Raw genomic sequence first — 23,402 nt, forward strand, 5'->3', positions numbered from 1 at the left:
ACACACGCCTCATCACATCTCGCTCGTGCCCACCAGCTCGCCCGAGACCGGCTATGCTGCGCCCCCCAGCGGCTCGTACCGACGCAAGCCCAGCATTACGGGTCTCAAGAGCCCCACGGCAGGACTGGTCTCTGGCCGCAAGCCCAGCAGCGGAAACATCAGCACCCAGTACACCACCCCGGCCATGGCCTACACACGCTCGCAGCCGGCGCACTCGACCCTCAGCGGCACCCTCAATGGCGGCCTGAGCAGCAACCCCGAGCTCCGAATACGCGGTGGGATCATCTACAATGGCGAGAACCAGCCCGTAGTCTCGGCGGGATCCACAGTCTCGACGGCGTCGCAGTCGACTCAGCAGCGCAACGCTTCGTCCAGCGGCTCGCAAAAGTCCCGGCCAAGATCGTACTATTATCGCGCCGACGGATCCGGCCCATCCGCATCTGCGTCTGCGTCCGGCAGCTCTGCTCGGCCCATCGCCACGGCCCGTCGTAGCCAAGCCAACTTGGACGTCGGCGACCTGTCCAGCATCGGGGGCTCTAGCCAGCTCCCACCCATCAGCTACGGCACTCCGGCGTCGTCGAAGCAGCCGGCCTACGGCAACAACTCGCTCTCCCGGAGCTACCAAGGTGCCTCGTACCTTAGCGGCACCCTGACTTCCGGCTACACCGGCACGGGCTCGGCTGCTATGAGCGGCGCCGCCGCCGAGTATTCGCCCTATGCTGGATCGAGCGGCGGATCCGGCGTGCCGGTCCCTTCTATGAATCGTAAGTCTGCCAAGAGCATGAGTGGCTCGACGGCCGTCGTTGGTGGCCTCGTTGGCGCGCCCACGGTCAACACCGCCAGTGCCTCCATCGGCCGACGGAGCACTGCATCCAAGTCGGCCACCGAAACGCAATTCAGCCAGCAGGTATGTTGCGTGTCTAGCAGGTCCTCTCCTCTCCCAACACGGCCGACGAATACAGCAGTGATGTGACGACGGATATCTGACCTCCATTCTCTCGCTCTTCTACCCGGCGCCCCCAAACAGAAAACCTGGCGCAACTAAGGCTCGCCAGGATCGGAGATCATTCCATTCGCCTTCGAAACAGCGGCATGGGCCCGGGCGCCATCTGCTCCTCAACTTTCCGCCCCCCCCCCTTCCCATCGCTCCGCTCATCGCACTCCTCCTCTCCTGCCGTTTCTTTCAAGCCCTGCTTTGAATCCCTCTTCATTCTCGACTTCTGATCTGTTAACTCACACGCACCTCTCTCTCTCCGACTTTAGACAGTAACTCCTAGTTTTGACTCCTACTTTCTTCCTCTCCTGGGCCTGTGACGGCGAAAGACCCCCCTGGACTGCCTTTTTTTCCCCCCATGTTCACCAGGCTACAAAACAGAGCTGTCTTTCTCGCCCTCTCGCATCCGAATAGTTGCTGGCTCCTTCCTCTCTCCCTCCTCTCTTTGTTTTCCTCCAGGTCTCTCCGTCGCCGCCTCTGCCCATGCCGCCGTCTCGAGTGGATGCGAGCCGCTTCGGAAGCTAACGGGAGAGGCACACAGCCTCGACGGCCCCATCCAGTAGCTATCTGGAGACAGACTACTCCCCTCAACCAAGCTTGACTCCAAGGGCTTCATACTGCTTCCCACCCACCCCGGAACCTTAAACCAACCATTTCTCTCTCTCTGCCTCCCTTTCGCTGCTTGCTCCTCTGCCCCACACCATCACCAAGCATCTGCCGCGACTGCACCTGTTGCCCACCACCCAAATGACTTCATGAATTCGTAACCAGATCGACGGCGCTCCACCAGAAATGAAGTGCGCAATCCCCCCCTCGCTCTGGATACGCCGTTCCCGAAACTGAACCGGGATGCTCTGTATTTGAGGCCAATGGCCGCTTTGTTTTCTGGACCTTGAAATAGCACCCTCAATGCTCAATGCGATTCTGTGCTTGGTAGAGTGCCGAGTTCATGGCCGCTCGTGGTCATCTGCAAAATCACACTCGCTTCATCGGTTCCATCCCAACCAGGACTCCCGATAGTTCTTCAGCCTGCGTCGTCGGAGGAGTGTTGTGTTGAGGCACTGTCGTGAGTGTCGGCTCGACGCTATACACATACCATGCGGGATCCGGCGCTCCTCTCGGATCGATCTGCTCCAATATGCCTCCGTTCATCTTTTCGACATCCATTCCCCCCCCCATTTTCTTTCAAATTCCATTCACATAACGGCTACAACTTACAACTGGTATCCGTGCTCTTTGGCGATGCCCACAGCGGCGGTAGACCGCACCCCGCTGCGACAGTAAAACACGACGAGCTGGTCCTTCTCAGGCTTGTTGAAACCATAGAGGGTATGGAAGGTCTGGGCCGGCATCTCCAGGGCCTCGTTCAAATCACCGACTGCGGAAACCGTCCGGGTTGTTGGGAGAGGAGATTCGTCAGAGGGCAAAGGCGTCGTTCGTGCCAAAGAGCAGGATATGACGATGGCTCGCAAAGTCGAGACAGATCTTGCCACCAGCCCGCGGCAGAACGACCAGGAACTCTGTCGTTGCCGCGTGGGGCTCAATAGGAATTGCAGGTGCCGCTTACCAGGGATGTGCATTGCAGTCGGGATTCGTCCCTCGATGACCTCATAGGGCTCGCGAACATCGATCAAGATATAGTTCTGCGATTCGCACGGAGCAGATGTTGTGTTGCCGCCGAAGTCGGCATCGGCATCGGCATCGGCATCGGCATCGGCATCGGCATCGGCATCGGCATCGGCATCGGCATCGACATCGACATCGAAGGACAGGATCCAAGAGGTTAAAACCCTTGCAGACGCAGTCTTCATTTGCAAAACCCGCTACGATTGCCTGTCGGCTGCCCTGACCTGCTTTCCAGACTTTTCGGCGTCGGCGATGAGCCCTTCAAGCTCGTGTGTGGTGATGATCCCGGCATCTTGGCCGGATTTTGTGGAGAGGAGCCGGGTGGACGCACTGGCCGCCCAGCGATTCGGGGTGGCCGTCCTGAAAAAGACAGCAAGCTGCTGCCCGTAGCAACCGCAGCAGTTACGGAGCTGGGATGGCAGCAGCCGGGGCTGGGCGATGGACGAAGCCGATGCAAGGGCCAGACGGCCGTGGCGCACGGCCATTGCTCTGGAGGATCTGATCATTTTGAATGGAAGCGGGAGGCAAAAGCAGGGTCGATGGACAGCGGTTGTTTGAACGATATCTGCGACAGCGCCGTGAGCCCTCCAGTGTTGATGGCTCGGCGGAACTGGGCTTGTGCGTTGCGATCGCTGTTGACGCCCGGATGATGCCGATGATGCCGAGTGCGCGGTGCCGACAAGCCCCGAACAGGAGCAACAGCGCAACAATCGCCAGGGCAAGCCACCCGGTCTGATCCCCGGCCGCATCGATAGCGACGTCAACGGGGCGGATCCATCGCCGTCCGGAGCAGCCGCAACAGGGAACCAGGATGCTCAGCGCTCTTTCAAGAGCAGTGATATCAGGGAACTCCAGCGGTTGGTATGTGCGAATTGAATGGTGTTCTGGCTTAATACTGTCAACTGATCTGGCTGAGTGCTGTTATCGGCATCCGAGCCCCAACACACCATCCGTTCACTGGGCCCTCCAGCAATATCGCCCTTTGCCCTGCGTCCTGCTCCCTGACTCCAGGTGTGTCCTCTTGCCCCGATATGCAGCGACAGCATCCGCAGCGACTCGTCATGCCCACTCACTCCGTGCATCTCCATGTTCACACGGAACATACCCAGGGGGATGACGACCTACTCGATCGTTGTTGACCGAGTATGATAGAGCACGCTGATATATAGGCTAGCTGCCCTCAGTCCTCAGTCCTCAGTCCTCAGTCCTCAGTCCTCAGTCCTCAGTCCTCAGTCCTCAGTCCTCGTCACTCTGTCGACGATGCCGACCTTCCGCCGCTTTCGCCACAGAGTGCACCAGGCCCAGCAGCCGTAGTGCCCGGCTTCTTGCGGAGGGACCTTGCCCTCGACCGGCGCTGTCGTTCCGGCATCCTCTGGGGCCACCTTTTTCAGGTTGGCCTTGAACCGTTGGGCCTGTTGCAGCCGCATGCTTAGCGAGCGGTGAACCTCCAGGATGTCTTGCTTGGGCGGAACAGCCGACAGATTTATGGCGCTCGACACGGGCGAGAGCTGGCTGTCGGCGAGGTCCTGCTGGAGTGTCATGAGCTTTTCAAGCAGCGCCTGTTCGATCTCGCTTTGGTTCATGTTCTTGCTCCGCGAGGAGGTCGAGTGGTGGGGCAGCGTGAAGCTGTCGGGAATATTGATGAGCGGAGTGACCGAATCCAGGAGTTCGTCTGGATGCAGGCCCGGCCAGAACAGCAGCGAGATGAGTGGTACTGCGATACGGTGTGCCGATAGAATACGGCATGGAGTTGCTTCTCGATCCCGGTCGCCAGGAGTCAGGAGCACCCGCAAGCACTGTCATCAGCACAGGCACCCCATGCAGCAGTTGCCCAGGTACCTGAGAATGTTGGCGACATGACCCGGTCTGGTGGTGGTGGTACTTTACATGCCAAATCCTGCTCGATCTTGAGCGGAACATCGAACGACTCGCGAGACACATTGATGCAGGCCTCCGAGGCCATTGGAGTGTCGAGCGACCCGGTTGAGGTACTTGACATCCGGCGACTCTCGGGAGTGAGATACTTGCTTTCGGCCGGGCTGCTTTGAGAGGGACTGGACGGGCCCACGATCCCAGAGTTGTTCGCACTCTTTGGACGCCGCTTCTGCGATTCAGGAAACAGGAGAGACTGTCGCCTGGTGGTATCCGAGGCTCGCCGCGTCACAATACGTTCGTCCGTCGGTGGTGTCCCTGGATCGCTGCTGTTGCTTGCGAAGCTCGTCTGACTCGCCAGCGGACTCGAGCCTCTCCGGGGTGTCCTTTCGCTTGACACAGAAAGCAATCGGGACGACTGTGCCTTTTGCAGATTCTCATCATAGCTCCGCGAGTGCCTTGGCGAGTCTGCTCCTCCAGCAGACGGCGGAGCTGGCGGCATCGACACCCGGTTCTGCGCCGGATATCCTTCCGCCGAGTTTTTGCGCGGCCGATGTGGGGCATCGACGCTCGCTTTTGGCAGTGACTCGTTGCTGGATGGAAGCGGCGGGGATGACTTGACCGATTTCGGCGCCCCATATGTCCCCGATGTTGCGAATGCGCCTCGTTGCCTTGCAGAAATGGGTCGGTCCATCTATTGGCATTACTCTCCAGAGAGAAAGTAGCGGGGCTGAAAGAAAGAATGAGGGAGCCCGCAATGCAGCTGGATATAGAAGCCAACAGTGGCTCTGCGTCAGTTTGAATGTTTTGTAGATTGCTCTCGAGGACTGCGTCTGCCTCGGTGCTTGGCTACAGCCTGGGGCTTGCAGAATCCAGCTCGGGTGCTGGATTCGTCCGAGCGTGGTGGAAAGAATAGGGCTATGCGAGCTGGAACCGACCTGGCCGATGCTCGATGCCCAATCTGCGAGGAATATAGCGGTACCCCCACGCCCTGCTCCACTCGCTGGCTGCTTGGATTCAACCAGATTCAATTCTGCTGGCTCGGAGTGCATATTGGGGCCTCCGTCAGTGTTGGTCTGTTCAGTTCAGCGAGTTGGCCAGGTCGCAATCGGAACACACTGCGCTGAATAGCACTGGCAGAGCGGCGATGAATCGGACCGAGCTGGACCGGGCTGGACCGAGGTCAATGGGACTGACTCGATTGGCTCACTTCTCAGACCGCTTGCCTGTTGCTGTCACTGCGCCAGCGAGACAAGTCCTGATCCGAATCGTGTGATTGATTCTGGGTCGCACTGGTCATTATCCACATTTGATCGGGCAATAGAGTGAATGGCCGGGGTCGGCCTAGCTGCGGAAAGTATCCGCTTGGGCTACTCCGTCCTCCCCATTCCCCGTCGAAAGCCTCCTCTCTCGGCATCTTGCCTGCCTGTCCGCTCCACACCTTCACGGAGCCATCACCTTCGCCGATTAGTTTCTATTTCACCCGGAGCCGCCCGTCTTCGGACCCTCAGCATCAGTGCAGCTCAAGCTTGCTCCGTACCACCCACCGACAAGTGCCCAAGTTATCAAGTCCCTGCTTACTCGCAGCATCCCTCCTCAGCCTGGCTGTTCGATTCCCATTTCCAATACCCCCCCTATCAGTAGACGCTCCGCTCTACCCACGATGCAGGACAACGAGTGCACCCATCCCTCCTCACTACCGCAAGAGTCTGAACATGAGTTCCGACCCCGATTCTACTCGAGTCCAGCTGGCCTTGGCATTAAAAAGTCACTTGCATCGGTACTCGAGGAAGACGAAGAAGGCGACTTTGACAGCAGCGGCGAGTTTCGGCCATGTTCGCTCTCCGGCTCTATAGTGGCCAAGCCCGACACATCCTTGGAGCTCAAGTATCTGGCTCGCAAGTACAAAATGGAGCGAAGATCCCTGGACCTGTGGGCTGCTTCCCACGCTCTCGGCAGCGGCACTCAGGGACCCGAAACGGACGACGCCGGTCCCAGTAAAAACGAGCCTCTCTGCTCCGAGGGCGATGGGGACGACGACTCGGAGGACTTGAGGCAGCTGAACCAGCGGCTGAAGGAGTGCTCCGATGGCTTCGAGCTTGAAGACGAAAGTCCCCTCTGGAAGAAGAAGAGCGCGTTTGAAGAGGGCTTTGGGGTCGATTTCGCCGCCCTGGACCATCCCCACCGACAACAGCGACTGGTGGATGGCGACATCTTCCCATTCCCTGAGACAATCATTCGCGAGCCCATCGAAGTACGTTGTGTCTGCCGCTGTGTCGTTGTGTCGTTGTGTCATCGATGGCAATTCTGGCTGCTGCGACTTGGCGATTGGTTCTCACGAACACCAGCATCTTGTACAGCTTGATACTGGTCGTGGCTGCATCAGCCAGCCCAGTGCACTGTGCTCTATGGATTGCTCACCAATGCTCATCAATGCTCACCAATGCTCACCAATGCTCCTTCCATAACAGAATGTGAACAAGCGCTGGATGGAGAGCATGGAAGACATCCCTCAAAGCGAGCGCGATGTCCCCGAGACCGCCGCCCATGCTCACCATGTTTCGTTTGCCGAGCGAGTGTCGGCCGAATGCAAGGGCACCATCCTCAGCGAGAAAGCGACTCTTATCCAAAGCCCTGGCGCGCCCGATCCTCAGTCGCTGCCGGACGAATCAGCGGTCCCTGTAAAGTACTCGGTGGATCTATCGCACCTGAGCCTGGATAGCGGATATGAGTCCCGGCGTGAGTCGCTCATGAAGCAGATCCGACTCTCGTCCGGCCGGCCGTCAATGGCATCGACCGTCAACCGATCCATGTCGGTGGCCACGGCCTGCAACGAGAAGTCGCCGTGTGTCATCAAACTGGCCCCTCCCAGTGTCCTTCCCACAGACACATGGGCAAAGAACCAACAGGCTCTCGGCGAGATTAGCGAGACTCGCGCGCGGCTGGAGCGCCTTGGAATGTATCCCCCGAAAGTCTCTACGACCGATTCGTGGGTCGTCCGTGCGCTCGAGCGAGTCGTGGGTCGGCTCTCCAGAAAGAGGCTGTTCTTGGACTTTTCAGTCAACAACCCGACAAACCGCAAGAAAAGCCACGAGGATGTCGATATCTCCGCGGCCTAGGTGGGTGCCCCCTATGGACTCTTGTGGGCTGGGTCGTGGGTCCGCACTGGATGATGCAAGTACAGACGGGCACTTTGGGTTGGGCCACGACAGCAGCGACCAGCATGGCGCGCAAAGGTGGCTTTAGCCGGCTGCCGAGGCCGCCATGCGGTACTGGCCAAGTCACCCATGTCGCCCATGTCGCCCTGGTCGAGAGTGCCGTTAGAGCAGAAGCCAGAGGCTCATGTTTTGGTTTCAACAACGGCAGTTGCTTCAGACGCATGCGACTCGTCTCGCCGCCATGAGTCTCACCGTGCTGCTCGTTTCCACTCCCACCAGACACACCAACGGTGTTCCGACAAGCGCTATCCTGCGCCGCTGCGCTTCTGTTGTTCTGCTTCACCCCGTATCTGTCTTGAACCAAGACTATGAATATCACCACTAGCTCCGCCCATTTGCGCCTCAGCATTTCTGATCGGTGAGCGGGGGATTCAGCAAGCTTCGGTCATCGTGGTTGAATCAGGATTGTCGGGCGCTCAAGCTGTCTGCCGCATGGTCCGAGCGGATTGACCGGGACCAAACCTTCCCGTTCCCGCTCTCCTGCTCAGCACTGGATCCGAGCGGTGCTCGTGCAGCAGAGCCCGCGCGAATCCCTGCGTTCTCAGTGGCAAGCATGCCGCCTCTGATTCGGCAATTGCCTCCCCACCCCAACTGCTGAGGTCATCCACGAGGCTGCCAGCTCAACGACATTGTCGACATACCCGCGCATTCAATCAGGCCACTTGCACGGATCGGCAGCCCTGCACGACATCCTGTGTTTTCCCGATACTCCCGCCAATTTGCAGTAAAGGGAACTACGCGCTGGCGAATTGTTGCTCATAGATAGATCCGACGGCGAGTCATCCCCTGACGGCGGGGCTCGGCCCGGCCGTGCTCTCTCCAATCACAAGTGGCCCCGCTCAGTTTCGCCGATTCGTATTGCCCAGAGCAATTTTCCCTGGCCACCGCGGAGAGTCGGTCCTTGCCTTCGAAATACTGATCGAGTACGGTTGAAAAGCCGCGTCCAGGCTCCGGTTGGCTTTCCAGACCCCTTTGCGCATCGGACGACAAGAGCACCAGAAGCGACGTCTCTCCTCCAGCCTCGTGCACCAACCTTGCTCCTGTTTCACATCCGCAGCTCGATCCCTGCGCGGTGTGTATCTGCATCAGATCCCAATCGTCGGCGCAGGTGTTTCTGTGGAGAGTGTCGGAGGAGGGGAGCAAAGGGAACGGCTGTGGATGATGCTGTGGGAATGGAGGATGACCAGAGCGACGACGGCACGGTAGTCGCCAGACCAATTGCATGTGCACATGTTGAATTGCATTCAGCGATTCTGACCCACTTTCTCTCGCTGGCTATTGTCCCAATGGCGTGGTGTCGCTGTTGCCCAAATAGACTTCTCCGCGGTCATTACCTGCAGCACCTCCGTCAAGATCCAGCCCGACGGGACAACCGGGCCCCACAAAAGATGGCCACATTCAATCCCGACGATGACCTCCGGCTCTATCCTCTCGCCGGCGATACATACTCCAAAAACATTCGGCCAACCCTTCCGCCATTATCGATCCTCTTGAGCCGTGTTCCCCCGCCACCGGCCCGGCGGCCATCCACAGCGCCGTCGCTGCTTCATACCTTGAGCGATCAATCTCTACCGCGGCCACGCCCGTCGAGCGAGCAGAAATCCTACCTCATCCACAGCGCAAGCGCATACAATGCAAGTTTCCCATCATAGCCCTCGCCGATATCCGCTGTCGACTTGGTTTGGCTGGTCTTTGCTCTACCGTTCGTTTCCATGGCTTGCTTTCCGCGGAGCCACCTGATAACACGGCCCCGAATCACGAAACTCGGAATCCCATTCTGACCCGAGGTGGGTGGTGTTCAGGGTCCTGGCTTCTCATACAGGCACCGAAACGACTTTGATTCCGAGTCTTCATCATCTTCTCGCGAAGATCCGTTCTACCCTAGCACACAGCACCGTGAGACTCTGGTACGGAGCCTCGCTTTCGTCGCGCCGTTATGGACGAGGAGCAAACCGAATCTGGCGCAAATTTCTGTGAACACCTGCGCTTGCGGGTGTGCCAGATATCCCTCTGCATACTTATGCCCCAAGCATCTCCATGCATATGATGATCACAGCGCCGGTACAGCGCCGACTGCGAGCCAATTTCGCATGGCGGCCTCAGCGGTCCATCACGCGGAGACACCAGAAACGGTCCTCCTTCCGACCATTGCGACGATAAAGCCCGCGATTCCCCGAGAGGAGAACCACCTCAAACGGGACTCAGCCCGAGTGTAGCCATCAAGCGAACTCGCAAGCTTGTGCGCTCGAAGCTCTATGTGCATCGGGCATGTGTGAGCTGCAAAAACTCACACGTGGCTTGCGATATTGAACGGCCTTGCCATGTAAGCCAGAGCGATTCGCCGCGCCGATCCACAGATCCAGCCGGCTCGCATGCAGAGGAGCCGCTGGCGGGATGGACGGAAGGCTATGTCGTCGTGGGAGTACTCAGTCTATCGGGTATATCAGCCGCAACGGCTCACGATGGCGGACTGGAGGTCGAAATCTGGCTCACCACGGCGACGTCTCCATCGTTCTCTTAGCGATGCATCCGGCTGGGAAAGGCCGACAGCTGCGTTGATGCCGAACGCAAGAAACGGGGCCGCCCAACGACAATTGCACTCAAGTCACAGATGGCCACATCGCTCAGCCGCATCGGCTCCTCTGCCGAAACTCGCTCTACTGGTGGCGCTCGGCCATTTGTCGGGATGCAGCGCGTCCCCAACATCGGGGCTGGCCCATATCCGATGGTCGGTGGTGCGCATGCATCGGGGCGGATAAGTGGTGCAGCGCCACATGGACCAGCACAGAGGTACCCGCTATATGAATAGTGTTGTGTCTGTCGCAAGCCTTTTCAAAGATTCAACAGGTTCTCCGGCACAGTTCCACCAAGCAACCGTGCCACGCCGGGCTTGCTCGACGTTGCTGCTGTTGCCACTCAATCGAATAAACCCGCAGTTCATCTACTCAACTGGCTGTTGTGTTCGACAGGGCAGAGTGGCGCTGAGTAGCCTGTCGAGCGGCATTGGTGTGGTAGTTCAATAAAGCGTTTTGTTTGATCGTCGGCGATATGCTGCCTGTCAGGTGCATGTGTATTACAGGCAATCCAATAAAAAACGGGACACCCGGGTTTTTGACCATTCATCGAATATTTTGTTACCCAATGCTATCGCGCGCTGGCCATGACCATTCGCCGGACAGTGTGGAATCGCGACGGCAATGCGGCGCGCAACATGATCACAGTATGCAGGTCGATTGTGGAGACCGGAGGGCGACCGGTGGTCTTCACTCGGAGGCTGCCAAAGTGATCTGTTTTATTTCTTATGGCTTTGCTTGACGCAAGCATACCACATACTACATGTTCATGGAAACGGCTATATTGTCCCGTTTTTTTCTGAATAAAGTGTACACAGACACAGAGTGTATGCGACTGACATGTACGAGTGCGGGTGCGGGGAAAGTCGGCAATCTCTATATCATAGGTGGAAACGGTGGATGTTGGCCGGGCTGGCAGCGGCGGCGGCGGTAGTGGTGGTGCTCAGAGCGTTTCCTGTGTGGACTTGGCTGCCTCCTCTGTTCTCTTGACTTTGCATTTGCTCGCGGCCAACCCAAGGACAAGGACTGTGGCGATGGACATGCAGGCTCCGCCAAAGAGCATGGCAGGAATAAAGTTGATCGTGGTGGAGCCATCCGAGTTGTGCGTGGTGCAGCGATCGATGATGAGGCCGGCCAAAGGAGATCCGATCAGGTTTCCAACCATGAAGCTCTACACAACAGAATAGACAAGCAATATGAGCATTCAGTGCAATATGGGCACTTGGTGCAACCTGCATCCGGGCTGTATCCAGTCGGATTCTCAAAGCAAACCGGCCACGCTGCTTACGGAATAGAGCATGCCGTTGATGGAGGCAATGTTCTTTGTCTTGAAGAGCTCGGCGATGACTGGGAGGAGAGGAAGCATTGATCGGGGGCGAGTCAGTGGATGCAAAGGTGCGAGTCTGTGACTGTGGATCGCGTTGGTTTCAATACTTACCAGTTGGGAACAAGCTGATGAAGCCGCCGATGAAGCCTGGAGTGGAAGGAAGGAGATTGAGGCAGCCATTGTCAGAGAAGCACCCAGAGTGCATTGTAACTGCCACCTGCCAGTACTCGCAGTCCACGATCCACAGAATTGAGGCAGCAACAGCAACAGCAGCATATCGATCATACGTACTGCCAAAGATGATCGCGAATACCATCAGGGACCAGAAGGCGGTCGAGAACGGCCATATCAACAGCACCGACAGCGACGCGGCGGTGATGGTCAGGGCCAGGGTGTTCATGTGGCCGAAACGATCAGCCAAGTATCCCCAGAGGAGGCGACCGACAGCCGAGGCACCGTTCAAGATGCCGACAAGCAGGGCAGCATTGTCGGTCGAGATGCCGTAGTACACAGCATAGGCTGTAGAGTGCAACGAGATGGCATCAGCACAGGCATGAGATATGTACGATCCGGACGGCGATATGCTGGCAGTCGACACAGATGGAGTCGCTCAGCCACGATACTTACACGACAGGAAGAAGAACGGGATGAAGTAGCCAAAGGTGTTGAAGAAGGCGATGACATAGAGACAAGTAAAGTCCCAGATCCTGAACATGCCAAAGTCGATCGCGGCTGCACGCTGATGGGAGTGGAAGAGGGAGATCGATCAGAGCCCATGGCAGGCTGAACAAGCGCCGAGAATGCGACCAGTGCCATTCGCAACAGGGCTCTGGATGCAAACATACCTTGGATGCCACACGAGTCTTGTAGAACAACGCTGCGACAACCGTGGCTGCCAGATGCAAAGTGGCCGAGTCAGCAAGGTCGGCGAAGAGCCATGTCAGTGTCAGTGTCAAATGGAAACAGGATGGACCTGTCTCAGGCTCCAGCCCATCGAACGGCAGCATGTATCACTCATACATACCGACGAGACACACAATGCCGTTGATGCGGAGAGCCCAGCGCCACTCCAAGAGTCGGATGAGCAGGCGGATCAGGGGACTCAGGGCCAGGCCGCCGACGCCGCTGCCGGCGACAGCGATGCCAACGGCGATTCCACGCTTCTTTGCGAACCAGTGGGAAATGATGCTGACGGCGGGCATGTACGCAAACGAACTTCCGATACTCGAGAGAACGGCCTGGGTCAGCCACATGTGCCATGTCTCTGTCGCAAAGGACGAAACAATGTAGCCCAGGCCGGCCATGACGCCGCCAATGACGGCGATGGGGCGATATCCGTACTTGTCAGCCAGTCTATAGACGATGGGGGTCGAGATGCAAGGTTAGGTCGACTTGACATGCGACAGGGCAGTGTCCGGAAGAGGCTCGTCTCCGCCATGGCTAGCTGTGTCAAGACTGCCATCGACCATGAACATCATGGCGCAGGTCCGACACCTGTGGACGGACATGGATGCAGACTGGAGACCTCACTCTGGTCAAAGAACCAGTTCACTCAGCCCAAGGCTGCTTGCACAGGAATCCAACATACCTTCCGGCTGGGATTGCAAAGAGAGAGAGGCCACAGGCGCTGATCGAGCCGATAAAGGCGATCGACAGGTTGGAGGCATCTGGTTGGAAGTAGATGGTTGGTTAGATGAGCTTGGCTGGTGCAGCATCGGCCGATTCCAGAGTCCAGGCGAGACGACCTGGAGTGCATGGTTCGCAGCTTGTTGAACCAGCCGGACAGAGCAGCCGCGCCATGCAAGACTCACTTGGAAAGATTTGCCCAGCGGTAAAGTGCTGCAGATACACGCCAAAGGCCGAGGCGCCGCCGACGATAAAGAAATGGACCCAGAAGCTGGCAATGACAGCGACCCAGCCGTATCCGCCTTCGGGGTGTGGCTCGGGGGCCGAGACCGGGTCTACGGCGTCGACGATGACGATTTCCTCGCCGAGCTTTGGAGACTGATCGTCGTCATGCGTTTGCGTCGGCGGGTGATCGATCGTATCGATCGTTTGCGAGCTGTCGGTTGGATGAGCCATTGAGGCGAGACGGGCCGTCGATCAATGTGCTCCGATGCCGCTCGGGTTCTTCGGAGCTGCCGATGGTGGGTCCATAGATGCCGATCGGGACAAGTTATAAGCCCATTTCGATCGATCGATCCCGGCCATGGGAACCCTTGTGGAACCAACGTGGCTGTTGATGATCGCTGAACGACAGCAGCGCTGCGCCTGGAAGTGATGTCAACGGCAGCCCCGAGAGCGCCATGACCAAACCATGCCGATCCTGCCCGAGCCAGCTGTGTTCTGGCTATTTCATGGGCGCGTGGGGGCTTGGCTGCTGCATTGCAATGGCTGGGAAGCTGCGCGGGCGCCAGTAGAATATGTATGAGTCTGCGACTGCCACCGGCCAGCTGCGGACAGCGCATCAACGATGACAGTGGGCGGGCTCGGCAGAGGAATATCAGCACCAACGACGGTGTCCAAGACGACATAGCCAGCCGCAGCACCCGATAAGCCGACCGAGTTGGCGCAAAGACACTCGCAGCAGCGATATGCCAAGAGCGACTGCGGTGATTCCCAACTTGGTCATCGCCGGCGCTTCCCGGCCCAGTTGACCAAGCGCAGCGGCGATCCAGCCGCAGCACACCAGCAACTCGGTCGCTGGAGCGATTCAAGCAGTCAAGGCCGGGGAAATGGCGCCTTCCGGCTTCTGGCGCCCATTGCAGATTGCATTGCAGATCGCATTGCAGATCGCAGCATCATCAGAAGCCAGCATACCTATCCGCATCGACGCAGATCACCTGCAACCGCATCGGTGCAGATCGTGGTCAACGCCTGCACCCATGATTCGGCGGACGGATACTGTGACCGACAGTCCGTGACCCGTCCGCCGCAGCGACGATGGCCGTCAGAGATGCGCCGCAGGAAAGCAGCAAGAGCAGAGACAAGAGCAAGAGCCCGCCAGGGCCTCGTCGACGGGCGTCGTCAGCCCCGCATGGGCTTCGGGCCAGCAATCACAGACGACATTCACCGGCGGGGTCCCCGAACACAACACAGCCGAGCATCGCATGCATACCCTTGATATCCAAACGGCTAGCGCCCGAGTAGTTAGCATCCAAACGGCTAGCGCCCATCTCGCTGTCCGAGCTGCAGTATCTCGCCGCTGCTGCTGGTACTTGGACCGGCGGCGAGTCTTGCACTTTGCTCTCCCCTGCTCCCACCCAGCGGCCTTCCTGAGATACTGCCGTTCATCCGTTCCATGCCCTCTCCCTCCTTTTTCCCCCCGGATCCACTGACCGGGGTACCCTCCGTTGCGCCCTGCCGCCAGTATATATATCGGCGACGGTGTGCCTCCGCTCGCTCCGTTGCCTGTCGCCCCATCGTTCTGTCGATCTGCCCTTCATCTCCACCGAGCCCTCAAAGCCTGCTCTTCCCGGTCGCTCTCGACCAGTTCTCTGCTTTCTTGATCGATCGACATATATAACCTGTAGTCTTTGCTTCTGGCCCTCCCAAACCCCTGATCAGCTCGGCATGGGTGCCAATGATGCAGTCCCAGCTAATTCCTGCATATCTTCATCGCACACTCGTGCCAATGGGCTCCATGGTCGAGCAGCACGCAAAGCCTGTTCAAGCGTCCTCACAGATGGCCACCGCCCAGCCCGCCGCAGACTCCGTCGCCGAGTCAGGGCCAAGTTTCGAAGTACCCAGGCGGCCCCGGTCGTATCAGCATCTTCAACGGCATTGCTCCCTGGCATGAACGATGCTGCTGCCAGTGCTTCATCCGAAGGCACTACGAGATCGGCTGGATCGGACTTGGCTGCAACGTCCTTGGCATCGAATATCGCACCGGCACCAGCGTCCATCGCCAGTATCCAAGGCACAACGACCGGCAGCTCGACAGGGACCCGGAGCACCTCGACAGCAAGCACCGATGCAGGCCCGCATGGTGCTTCGTCCAGCTCCGCGCCTCTGGCCGTTCCCACGGCCTCCGACTCCGTCTCTGTTTCCATCTCCGTCGCCAATTCCTCTGCTACCACCCCCGCTGTGCTGCAGACAACCGTTACCTCGCTCCAGACCTCGCCGATCGAGACATTAGCAAATATCTCGGTGTCCACTGACACTGCCGCATCGACTGCCGCCTCATCGCTCGCTGTCCCGATACCGACTCCGACGGCGCTGAACTCTGGTCTGCTGTCGACCACGGCCATCATTGGCATTGTCGCAGGCTCGGTGGCCTTTGTGGTGATCGCAGGCCTCTTTTTCATCGCCTGGACTTCCTACAACACCAAGCGTCGGTTTGCCCACCCAAAGGCATCGGGATTCCGCCGGTTTTCGGCCCAGGCAGCCTCCAACAAGCTGCCGACCAACGCCCCGGCACCCTCGCCCACCCGATTCCTGTCGACCGAGGTCCGTGGTCATGAGAATCCCTCGCCATACCATCCATCCAACTCCCGGGCAAGTCCTGCTCAGTCCCGGTCACCCTATCAGCAGCCGCCGCCGGCTGTCAGCATCGCTCTGAAGCCCCTGCCGGATCGCCTGGCGCATCCCGGCCCGCTGCTCACGCCCGTCTCGCCACACGCCCCAGCTCGGGAGCTGCCGTCGCCGAGCCATGCTTTGCCCTTCCATCTGTCCGCTGCAAGTCAGCCTCATCGCTCCCCAATGAGAAAGCTCTCGATCCACAGCCTCTACACACTCGGCAAGCCCAGTCTGCCCCGTCGCAACGACACCGGCTCGACTGTTCCCTCTATCGGGCGACTGCATCCTGCGCGTCTGGATACCGACAGCGCGCAAAAGGCCCTGGCAGATTCAACGCTGATACGCGAACTACCCGTTCGCAATCCCAGTCTGTTTTCGGCCATGGAGCAGCTCGGCTCCGAATACCGGGAGCGACGCTCAATCTTGGATCTGGTCGATCGGTTCTCGTTCCAAGGCGAGCCACCCCAGGATAACTCATTCCTGGCAGTGACAGAGCACCACCCCGAGCAGCCTGACGAGATCTTTGTGCAGATTGGCGACACCATCGTTGTCGAGCGTGTGTTTGAGGACGGCTGGGCTGTCGCTGCAAACTGGACGAGATCCACCAAGGGCGTCTTTCCGCTGAATTGCTTGGACCCAAAAGCAAAGGACAGGCTTCTGCAGATGGCAACGTGAAACGGAATGCACCCGCCGCCGAGGTCGATGAGTCCGGCTGATTTCTTTCTGGAGGCTGAATCCACACGTCCAACTATGCCATAAGGAATATAACAGATCACTTTGGCAGCCTCCGAGTGAAGGCCACCGGTCGCTCTCCGGTCTCCACAATCGGAGTGCACACTGGTCTCGGAGTGCCAGTGGCGAATGGTCATGGCCAGCGCGCGATAGTGTCGAGTAACAAATTGCACCACACTACATCACATCACATCGCATCACATCACATCACATCATGTCGCTGCATTGTGTTGTGTGGTCTTCACGTGTCCCGACCGCAGCCAGGGCCGCCGCATGCGCAGCCACCTCTGCGCCCTCCGATTGGCCGCACGCCGCCGATGTCCTTTTGCGGCGTGAAAATTTTCGCTTTTTCGCATCCGCCATCGCCGTTATTTCGACGCGCACGCCGGCTCCGGCTCTCGACCCTCGTCCGTTCCTCAGCACAGGTATGCGGATGGCAGGACATATGCGTTTCGCCGAATGGCCGTGCCAGACGACAAGCTCCATGGCCTTTGAGATAATGCCGATGCTAATGCTAATGCTAATGCGTCCCCGGCTCCCACAGGATTTCGCCCGTCATGCTTCGTGCTCTTCAGTCCGTCCGAGTCGCCTCCTCCCGCTACCCTTCGTCCATGCGTTGGATGTCGGCATGGGCTCACGTCCAGCAGGGTACGTCGGGGCAGTGCTCGTAGTGTCCGCTGGCTATCTCTGCGGTGCCGGCCAGTGTATGCAGATCTGTGAGGCAGATCTGGATTGCCCAGGGAACTTGGGCATACACACTTTGTCACCCCATCTGTCGTCGGCCATTTGTCGTCGTCGTCGAGCGAGGGTGGCCAGATCCCGCCTGCTGACTGCCTGTGCTGTATTTCGCACAGGTCCTCCTGATCCGATCCTGGGTGTCACCGAGGCCTTCAAGGCTGACTCCAACCCCAAGAAGATGAACCTGGGTGTCGGTGCCTATCGCGATGACAACGGCAAGCCCTATGTCCTGCGCTGTGTCCGCAAGGTGCGTTGTCGTCCCGACCATCCAGTCTCGGCATAAAGGGGCTTCCTGGCCGTTGGCGCGATATCGCCCCGGACGGCATGCTGGCTCCTGATATCGGAACGGTCTTTCTGTGTGAAAGGATGCCTTTGACCACTCTGCATTTATCCAATTATTGATCGGTGCAATCGCCATCCACACAGGCCGAGAAGGTCCTGAACGACCTCGCTCTGGACAAGGAATACCTCGGTATCACTGGTCTGGCTGGCTACACCAAGCTCGCTGCCGAACTTGCCTATGGCGCTGACTCTGCTCCCCTCAAGAACGGCCAGGCAAGTGAGCCAAATCTCGTCCGTGACCCCCGGTTCTCGAAAGAAAGGGTGTCTGCATTTGCACTTGCATTTCGGTAGCTGATACAGGCCAAAGCTAATTCCCACGTGGTGATTGCAGATCGTTACCTCGCAGTCTCTCTCCGGTACCGGTGCCCTCCGCATCGGCGGCGAGTTCCTGAACCGCTTCTACAAGGGTGCTGGTGGCAAGACCATCTACCTCCCCACCCCCAGGTATGTCTGGGATGTGGAGCTATCGCCCGATGCGAGACTGTACATGGCCCAATATTCTGCCCCCGTTCAGTGCAAGCTTTGTGGAGATGCTGGTGTCTGCCTTCTGCCAGCTTTGTCGTTACTCGACGGCTACTGCTACAGGGTTGGAATACAGCGACGCTTGGTGCTTTTGTTATTCGATCTACCGGAGGAGGTCGTTTCGATTTACATCGCCGGCCGTCTAATGTCCTCTGTCTCTTTCGCGCGCCAGCTGGGGCAACCACGGCAACATCTTCCGCGATGCCGGCCTTGAGGTCAAGCAGTATCGCTACTACGACAAGGCCACCAAGGGCCTTGATTTCGACGGATTGGTCGAGGATCTCAAGGTACAGCCCCTCGCCGCTTGCTAGCACGCTGGGCCGTCTGTCGCGCAGGGCCGTTGCTGGGATTGAGCGCCGCTGAACCGTGAACGTCTTGACATTCGCTGGATTCTAGACCATCCCTGCCGAGTCGATCGTCCTCCTGCACGCCTGTGCCCACAACCCCACCGGCGTCGACCCCACCCAGGAGCAGTGGAAGAAGATCTCGACCGTCTGCAAGGAGAAGGGCCACTTTGTCTTCTTCGACATGGCCTACCAGGGCTTTGCCTCTGGCGATCCCACCAAGGATGCCTTTGCCCTTCGTCATTTTGTCGAGCAGGGCCACCGTGTCATGCTCGCCCAGAGCTTTGCCAAGAACCTCGGTCTCTACGGCGAGCGTGTCGGTCTCTTCTCCATCGTCACCGACAGCGCCGAGGAGGCCAAGCGCGTTGACAGCCAGGTCAAGATCCTGGTCCGTCCCATGTACTCCAACCCCCCTCTGAGTGGACCTCGTATTGTCAAGGAAGTCTTGGGACTCGAAGAACTTCGCAAGGAATGGTCAGTACCCCTCGCCGGATGGAGGCATCTGTGCATGTGTCTGCATCTGTGTGTGCGTCTGCATCTGTGTGTGCGACTGCATCTGTGTGTGCGTCTGCATCCTAACTCGTAGCCACTGTCCTGTCAACAGGGAGGACGAAGTCCGATTCATGGCCAACCGCATCATTTCTATGAGACAGCAGCTCCGCGACCACCTGGTCAACACCTACAAGAGCACTCACAACTGGGACCACATCACCTCGCAGATCGGCATGTTCTGCTTCACCGGCCTCAAGCCCGAGCAGGTCGACCGCCTCCGCAGCGAGTTCTCGATCTACCTCACCCGCGACGGCCGCATCTCCATCGCCGGCATCACCAGCAAGAACGTGCAGTATCTCGCCGAGGGCATCCACACCGTCACCAAGTAGAGCACGACCGACGCCTCACATGTCTAGACTCATCGACACAGCACAACCCAACCATCATGCATGCTGTCCCTCCTCCTCCTCCTTTCTTCTATTCGTTTTTCTCTAAGTTATCGGCGACTCTATTTTGTATCCATCACTCGAGTACCTTGCTTTACAGCCGGGCAGGAAGCACGTTGTGTCGTCGGTCGGATTAAGTGTGTCCTTTGGAATCCTTTGGAATCCTTTGGGTCCGCTTGTGCCGGTCCGCCGGTTGACCTTGTGCATCGAATCGGGCGCCTTTCGTTGTTCATGCCTGTAAAAAAAAATAAACGAATCTCTTGCAGAACTGCCGTGCCTCAGGCTTGGTAAATGGAGTGTGCGGTGTTCTGCGAATGAATCGGTGAGGCCGGACCTCGGAGTGCAGGGTCATAGACTCCCCAGCAGCGGGGGTGTTGTATTCGTCATTAGAGATAGACACGCCGGTGTTCTGGGCAAAGACAGTAGGTAATGGGAGGGGGCGACGGCTGTGTGAAAGCTTGAGTGCTCTCGCAAAGGGCTGACATAGCTAGGTTTTAGTACATGGACAGATAGGAGGGGAGGGGGGAGGAGAGATTGATAGACAAGGTGGACGGGGAAGGAGGGGGAGGGAAGGAACAGCGCGAGAAGACCGGGATATCTATTGTGGGAAAAAGTCGGAAGGCAGGGAGTGCCGTCGAGGAACTTGCGAACCAGAGAGTTGGTCGGACTCGGGTGACTCGTCGCCCGTCAGAATGCCGGCAGGATCCCGAGGCAGCACAAGCGACAGCGTGCTTCGGCGGTCGGTCGATCGGATCGATGCCGCCGAGCTTTGAAGCGACGACCGCATCGTCGAAATGGACTCGCAGTCCGACGCCGTAAAGTACGTCTGTCCCAGGGGAGATGTAAGCGGCTCCTTCCGGTTCAGGATGTTCTGGCGAGTGAGGGGCCGCTCGTTCCCTTGCGATAGCAGCTTGAGCGGCAGTGGTATCTGCACGATGGGCCGCATGGGCGGAAGCTTGGCGACACTTTCAGGATCGGGTACGATGGATGAGGACCGCCGCTCGGGGAAAGCAGGTCTCGGCAGCGACAGCAGCGCTGGAGGATACGAAAGCGGGATGCTGGCGCCGATGAAGCTGGGGACTGGAAGCTGAGGATGAGGGCCGAGCAGCTCGATTGAGGTCGCGTTGGACATCATGGATGCATGCAGATTCGTCGTCGATGGGCTGCGATGCAACTTTGCTCGGGTGACCCCAAGAACAACGGCACCCACGACGGCACCGGCAAGCAGCAATGCCCCGACGACGACCAGCGGGATGTTCTTGGTTGGGCTGTCTGCAGAGCGGTAAAACGGTAAATCAGAGGGACGGTGAAAACGGTGCACATGATGGACATGATGGACACGATGAGCATGATGAGCCTGATGGACAAGTGAAGGGAAGGCGTGGGATATTGGCCACAGCACAGATGAATTTGCGATGGCGATGGGAGAGTGTCCGGAGGACACGCACCTTTGAGAGAGTTGGGGTCGGTGGGGTCGTTGGTGGGCGATGCTGCCGTGGCATTGGTTTTGATGGCCGTGATGGCCGCATCTGCAGTCGAATCGAGCAACAGTAGATTAGAACCCCTGGGCCACACATCGAGTCAGTTGCGGGTGGCAGACAGCGACAAGACGGAGGAGACGAACCGGTGTTGTGGAGCGACGGGCGGTTGGGCATCACCGGCCCTGAATCGACTTCGGTGCCGGTTGGAGCTGGCCCCGGGTTGTCAGTGGTCGTCGCTCTTGGAGCCGCCGACTGGGACTGCGGGGACAAAGTCCGTCCCGATGCAGTGGCAGCGGTCGCTGTCGAGGGTCGGGTCGAGGTAGACAGATCGGGGACAATCGGAGGAGGAGCAGCGCTGGAGATGGGATCGACGGATGCGGTGGGATGCCCGCCGTTGTTCTGGGACGAGACCGAGGTGTGCGGGAGCTGGCAGTTGGAGGGTGTGCGGTCCTCGCCGGTCATGTCGTAGCAGCCGCATCGGCAGTTGCATCCGCTGACTTCGAAGGGGCATCCGCTATGCGCCGGATAGGCACACCAGAAGCCAAAGTTGAGCGACGTGCAGAGGGGGAAGTCGAGCACGGCACTGCACTCGAACTCGCAGTCGGAGGTGTTTTCCATCCCGAGCTGGAGCGAGACAGGGACGAAGGCGAGCACGGCGAGGAGCAGCAGCAGCAGCAGCGACGGCCCTGCTCCCGAACGACGAGACGGCGCTACCGAGGCAGATGATCGGCCTGCCATGGGGGGGGGAAGAAGCAGGCCAGGAGAGGGCCGATGGGAGAGGAGGAGGAGGAGACCAGCAGCCGAGCAGGGCGATGGAGTTGCCGAGACAGAAGACAGGCCGCCACGACAGGATGCAGGAGCAAGAAGGACGGTGGCGGCGAGGGGCGCTGCTTGGCGAGCGCGGCGACAGGAGCGACTGCTCAGCGCTGTCGATTCTGCTGTCGATTCTGCTGTTGCTGTCGATAGTCCTGTTAATGCCGTTGATGATACTGCTGTCGATGCTGTTGCTGTTGCTGTTGCTGTTGCCGTTTGTGCAATTAACACTGTCGGTGCTCCTGCTGTGCCAGGTGCAGTCGCACATTCAGCGCGCACATTCAGCTGCACCGGCGGCCCACTCCGTGCTGCTGGCATCAGCCTTGACTCGCACACGGCCGTCTGTGTCTGCAGGTGGCCCACCCCCTCCCGAGCGTTGTCCCTCGGCAGCATCCCCTTGATGATGCGATCCACCTCCCCAGCAATGCCACCTCCCCAGCAGCTCCATCCCCAGCAGCTCCATCCCCAGCAGCTCCATCCCCAGCAGCTCCATCCCCAGCAGCTCCATCTCCAGCAATGCCGTCGCAGGGAACATCGTCTCTCCAGCCCGCCAGCGTGCTTTGGTGCACCCAAGCGTCCGCGGCCGCCTCTCTCCTCGGCCCCGCCTCGACCTGGCCCAGCCGCTCTTGGTCGCACGACTTCCCCACCCATCTGCTCGGCAGCACACCAAGTGGGCTGCCATGGAAACCCGCGCCTGGTCACAGGGCTGTGTTGCTGCGCACACACACACACTCGTATGCTTACTGTGGCGCAGCACAAGCCGGCCTGGTTTCTCCACCGTGGGAACGCAGCCGCCCTCGGACTGCCTCGACTCGCTTGCATGCCCTGGTTGGCCTTGGCTCTCCACACTACACTTTATTCAGAAAAAAACGGGACAATATAGCCGTTTCCATGAACATGTAGTATGTGCTGTGCTTGCGTCAAGCAAAGCCACAAGAAATAAAACAGATCACTTTGGCAGCCTCCGAGTGAAGACCGCCGGTCGCTCTCCGGTCTCCACAATCGGAGTGCACACTGTGATCATGTTGCGCGCCGCATTGACGTCGCGATTCCACACTGCCCGGCAGCTGGGATTCTTGCAGCTCCTGACAAAGTGGGAATTCGCAACACTGGGCGCATCGAGTCCTTCCAACCGAACTGGCTCCAGGCACTTGGAGCACACCTGCGAGGTGTTGAACTCGTTCGTCGAGGCCACCTTGACACTTCCATGATGGTGATTGGGACGGCGTCGGTGGTGCTCGAACTGCTCAAAGTACTGAGCAAACCGCTGCCTCCGAGGGCTGGATGCATAGCCCTTGCCTTGTCGCCATGACGCATTGCCAAAGGCGATCACCACATCGGTCCGTATCGGGGCGTGCTTCAGG

General features: G+C 58.8%; 7 protein-coding genes across 7 annotated transcripts; 3 read left to right on the forward strand and 4 right to left on the reverse strand.

Annotated features, from left to right (window-relative positions):
- Positions 1–1,795: 1,795 nt before the first annotated feature.
- Positions 1,796–3,634, reverse strand: BJ171DRAFT_210669 (Rhodanese-like domain-containing protein). The gene is made up of 4 exons (XM_053106361.1): positions 2,845–3,634; positions 2,562–2,637; positions 2,213–2,372; positions 1,796–2,023 (listed from the first exon to the last, which is right to left on the reverse strand). The coding sequence occupies exons 1-4, from the start codon at positions 3,367–3,369 to the stop codon at positions 1,981–1,983; spliced, it is 804 nt and encodes a 267-aa protein (XP_052970663.1). The 5' UTR covers positions 3,370–3,634; the 3' UTR covers positions 1,796–1,980.
- Positions 3,635–3,849: 215 nt separating this feature from the next.
- BJ171DRAFT_595715 (uncharacterized protein) lies at positions 3,850–5,043 on the reverse strand (the record flags this gene model as incomplete). Its single annotated transcript, XM_053114621.1, has 2 exons — positions 4,460–5,043; positions 3,850–4,292 (listed from the first exon to the last, which is right to left on the reverse strand). The coding sequence occupies exons 1-2, from the start codon at positions 4,992–4,994 to the stop codon at positions 3,850–3,852; spliced, it is 978 nt and encodes a 325-aa protein (XP_052970664.1). The 5' UTR covers positions 4,995–5,043.
- A 1,112-nt stretch (positions 5,044–6,155) lies between these two features.
- BJ171DRAFT_577687 (uncharacterized protein) lies at positions 6,156–7,611 on the forward strand (the record flags this gene model as incomplete). The annotated part of the gene is made up of 2 exons (XM_053113831.1): positions 6,156–6,746; positions 6,964–7,611. 2 exons carry the CDS (start codon positions 6,156–6,158, stop codon positions 7,609–7,611), a joined length of 1,239 nt encoding a protein of 412 aa, XP_052970665.1.
- Positions 7,612–11,226: 3,615 nt separating this feature from the next.
- On the reverse strand, positions 11,227–13,692 carry BJ171DRAFT_489417 (major facilitator superfamily domain-containing protein; the record flags this gene model as incomplete). Its single annotated transcript, XM_053109482.1, has 9 exons — positions 11,227–11,454; positions 11,572–11,630; positions 11,722–11,757; positions 11,902–12,129; positions 12,238–12,349; positions 12,456–12,502; positions 12,635–12,963; positions 13,199–13,277; positions 13,422–13,692. The coding sequence occupies 9 exons, from the start codon at positions 13,690–13,692 to the stop codon at positions 11,227–11,229; spliced, it is 1,389 nt and encodes a 462-aa protein (XP_052970666.1).
- Positions 13,693–15,195: 1,503 nt separating this feature from the next.
- On the forward strand, positions 15,196–16,975 carry BJ171DRAFT_489418 (uncharacterized protein). The gene has a single exon (XM_053109483.1). It carries the CDS (start codon positions 15,406–15,408, stop codon positions 16,801–16,803), a length of 1,398 nt encoding a protein of 465 aa, XP_052970667.1. The 5' UTR covers positions 15,196–15,405; the 3' UTR covers positions 16,804–16,975.
- Positions 16,976–17,206: 231 nt separating this feature from the next.
- On the forward strand, positions 17,207–20,011 carry BJ171DRAFT_438110 (aspartate aminotransferase). Its single transcript, XM_053107993.1, has 8 exons — positions 17,207–17,285; positions 17,405–17,508; positions 17,715–17,845; positions 18,025–18,171; positions 18,272–18,384; positions 18,635–18,749; positions 18,859–19,280; positions 19,411–20,011. Exons 2-8 carry the CDS (start codon positions 17,418–17,420, stop codon positions 19,685–19,687), a joined length of 1,296 nt encoding a protein of 431 aa, XP_052970668.1. The 5' UTR covers positions 17,207–17,285; positions 17,405–17,417; the 3' UTR covers positions 19,688–20,011.
- A 74-nt stretch (positions 20,012–20,085) lies between these two features.
- On the reverse strand, positions 20,086–22,058 carry BJ171DRAFT_489421 (uncharacterized protein). The gene is made up of 3 exons (XM_053109484.1): positions 21,369–22,058; positions 21,193–21,273; positions 20,086–21,016 (listed from the first exon to the last, which is right to left on the reverse strand). The coding sequence occupies exons 1-3, from the start codon at positions 21,961–21,963 to the stop codon at positions 20,343–20,345; spliced, it is 1,350 nt and encodes a 449-aa protein (XP_052970669.1). The 5' UTR covers positions 21,964–22,058; the 3' UTR covers positions 20,086–20,342.
- Positions 22,059–23,402: the final 1,344 nt, after the last annotated feature.

Source organism: Polychytrium aggregatum (genome assembly GCF_025602895.1).
Source record: "Polychytrium aggregatum strain JEL109 chromosome Unknown BJ171scaffold_4, whole genome shotgun sequence".
Lineage (NCBI taxonomy): Eukaryota > Fungi > Chytridiomycota > Chytridiomycetes > Polychytriales > Polychytrium > Polychytrium aggregatum.

Excerpts from the sequence above, each read along its gene's own strand:
- BJ171DRAFT_210669 (XM_053106361.1), bottom strand. The coding sequence starts at position 3,369 with ATGCGGCCGGGGATCAGACCGGGTGGCTTGCCCTGGCGATTGTTGCGC. Across the intron at positions 2,638-2,844 it reads CCGAAAAGTCTGGAAAGCAG|AACTATATCTTGATCGATGT; the intron begins GTCAGGGCAGCC and ends TGCGAATCGCAG. Across the intron at positions 2,024-2,212 it reads AAAGAGCACGGATACCAGTT|GCTGAAGAACTATCGGGAGT; the intron begins GTAAGTTGTAGC and ends CCGACGACGCAG.
- BJ171DRAFT_489421 (XM_053109484.1), bottom strand. The coding sequence starts at position 21,963 with ATGGCAGGCCGATCATCTGCCTCGGTAGCGCCGTCTCGTCGTTCGGGA. Across the intron at positions 21,274-21,368 it reads CCCGTCGCTCCACAACACCG|ATGCGGCCATCACGGCCATC; the intron begins GTTCGTCTCCTC and ends ATTCGACTGCAG. Across the intron at positions 21,017-21,192 it reads CGACCCCAACTCTCTCAAAG|ACAGCCCAACCAAGAACATC; the intron begins GTGCGTGTCCTC and ends ACCGCTCTGCAG.
- BJ171DRAFT_438110 (XM_053107993.1), top strand. The coding sequence starts at position 17,418 with ATGCTTCGTGCTCTTCAGTCCGTCCGAGTCGCCTCCTCCCGCTACCCT. Across the intron at positions 17,846-18,024 it reads TCCTGCGCTGTGTCCGCAAG|GCCGAGAAGGTCCTGAACGA; the intron begins GTGCGTTGTCGT and ends CCATCCACACAG. Across the intron at positions 18,385-18,634 it reads ATCTACCTCCCCACCCCCAG|CTGGGGCAACCACGGCAACA; the intron begins GTATGTCTGGGA and ends TTCGCGCGCCAG.
- BJ171DRAFT_489418 (XM_053109483.1), top strand. The coding sequence starts at position 15,406 with ATGAACGATGCTGCTGCCAGTGCTTCATCCGAAGGCACTACGAGATCG.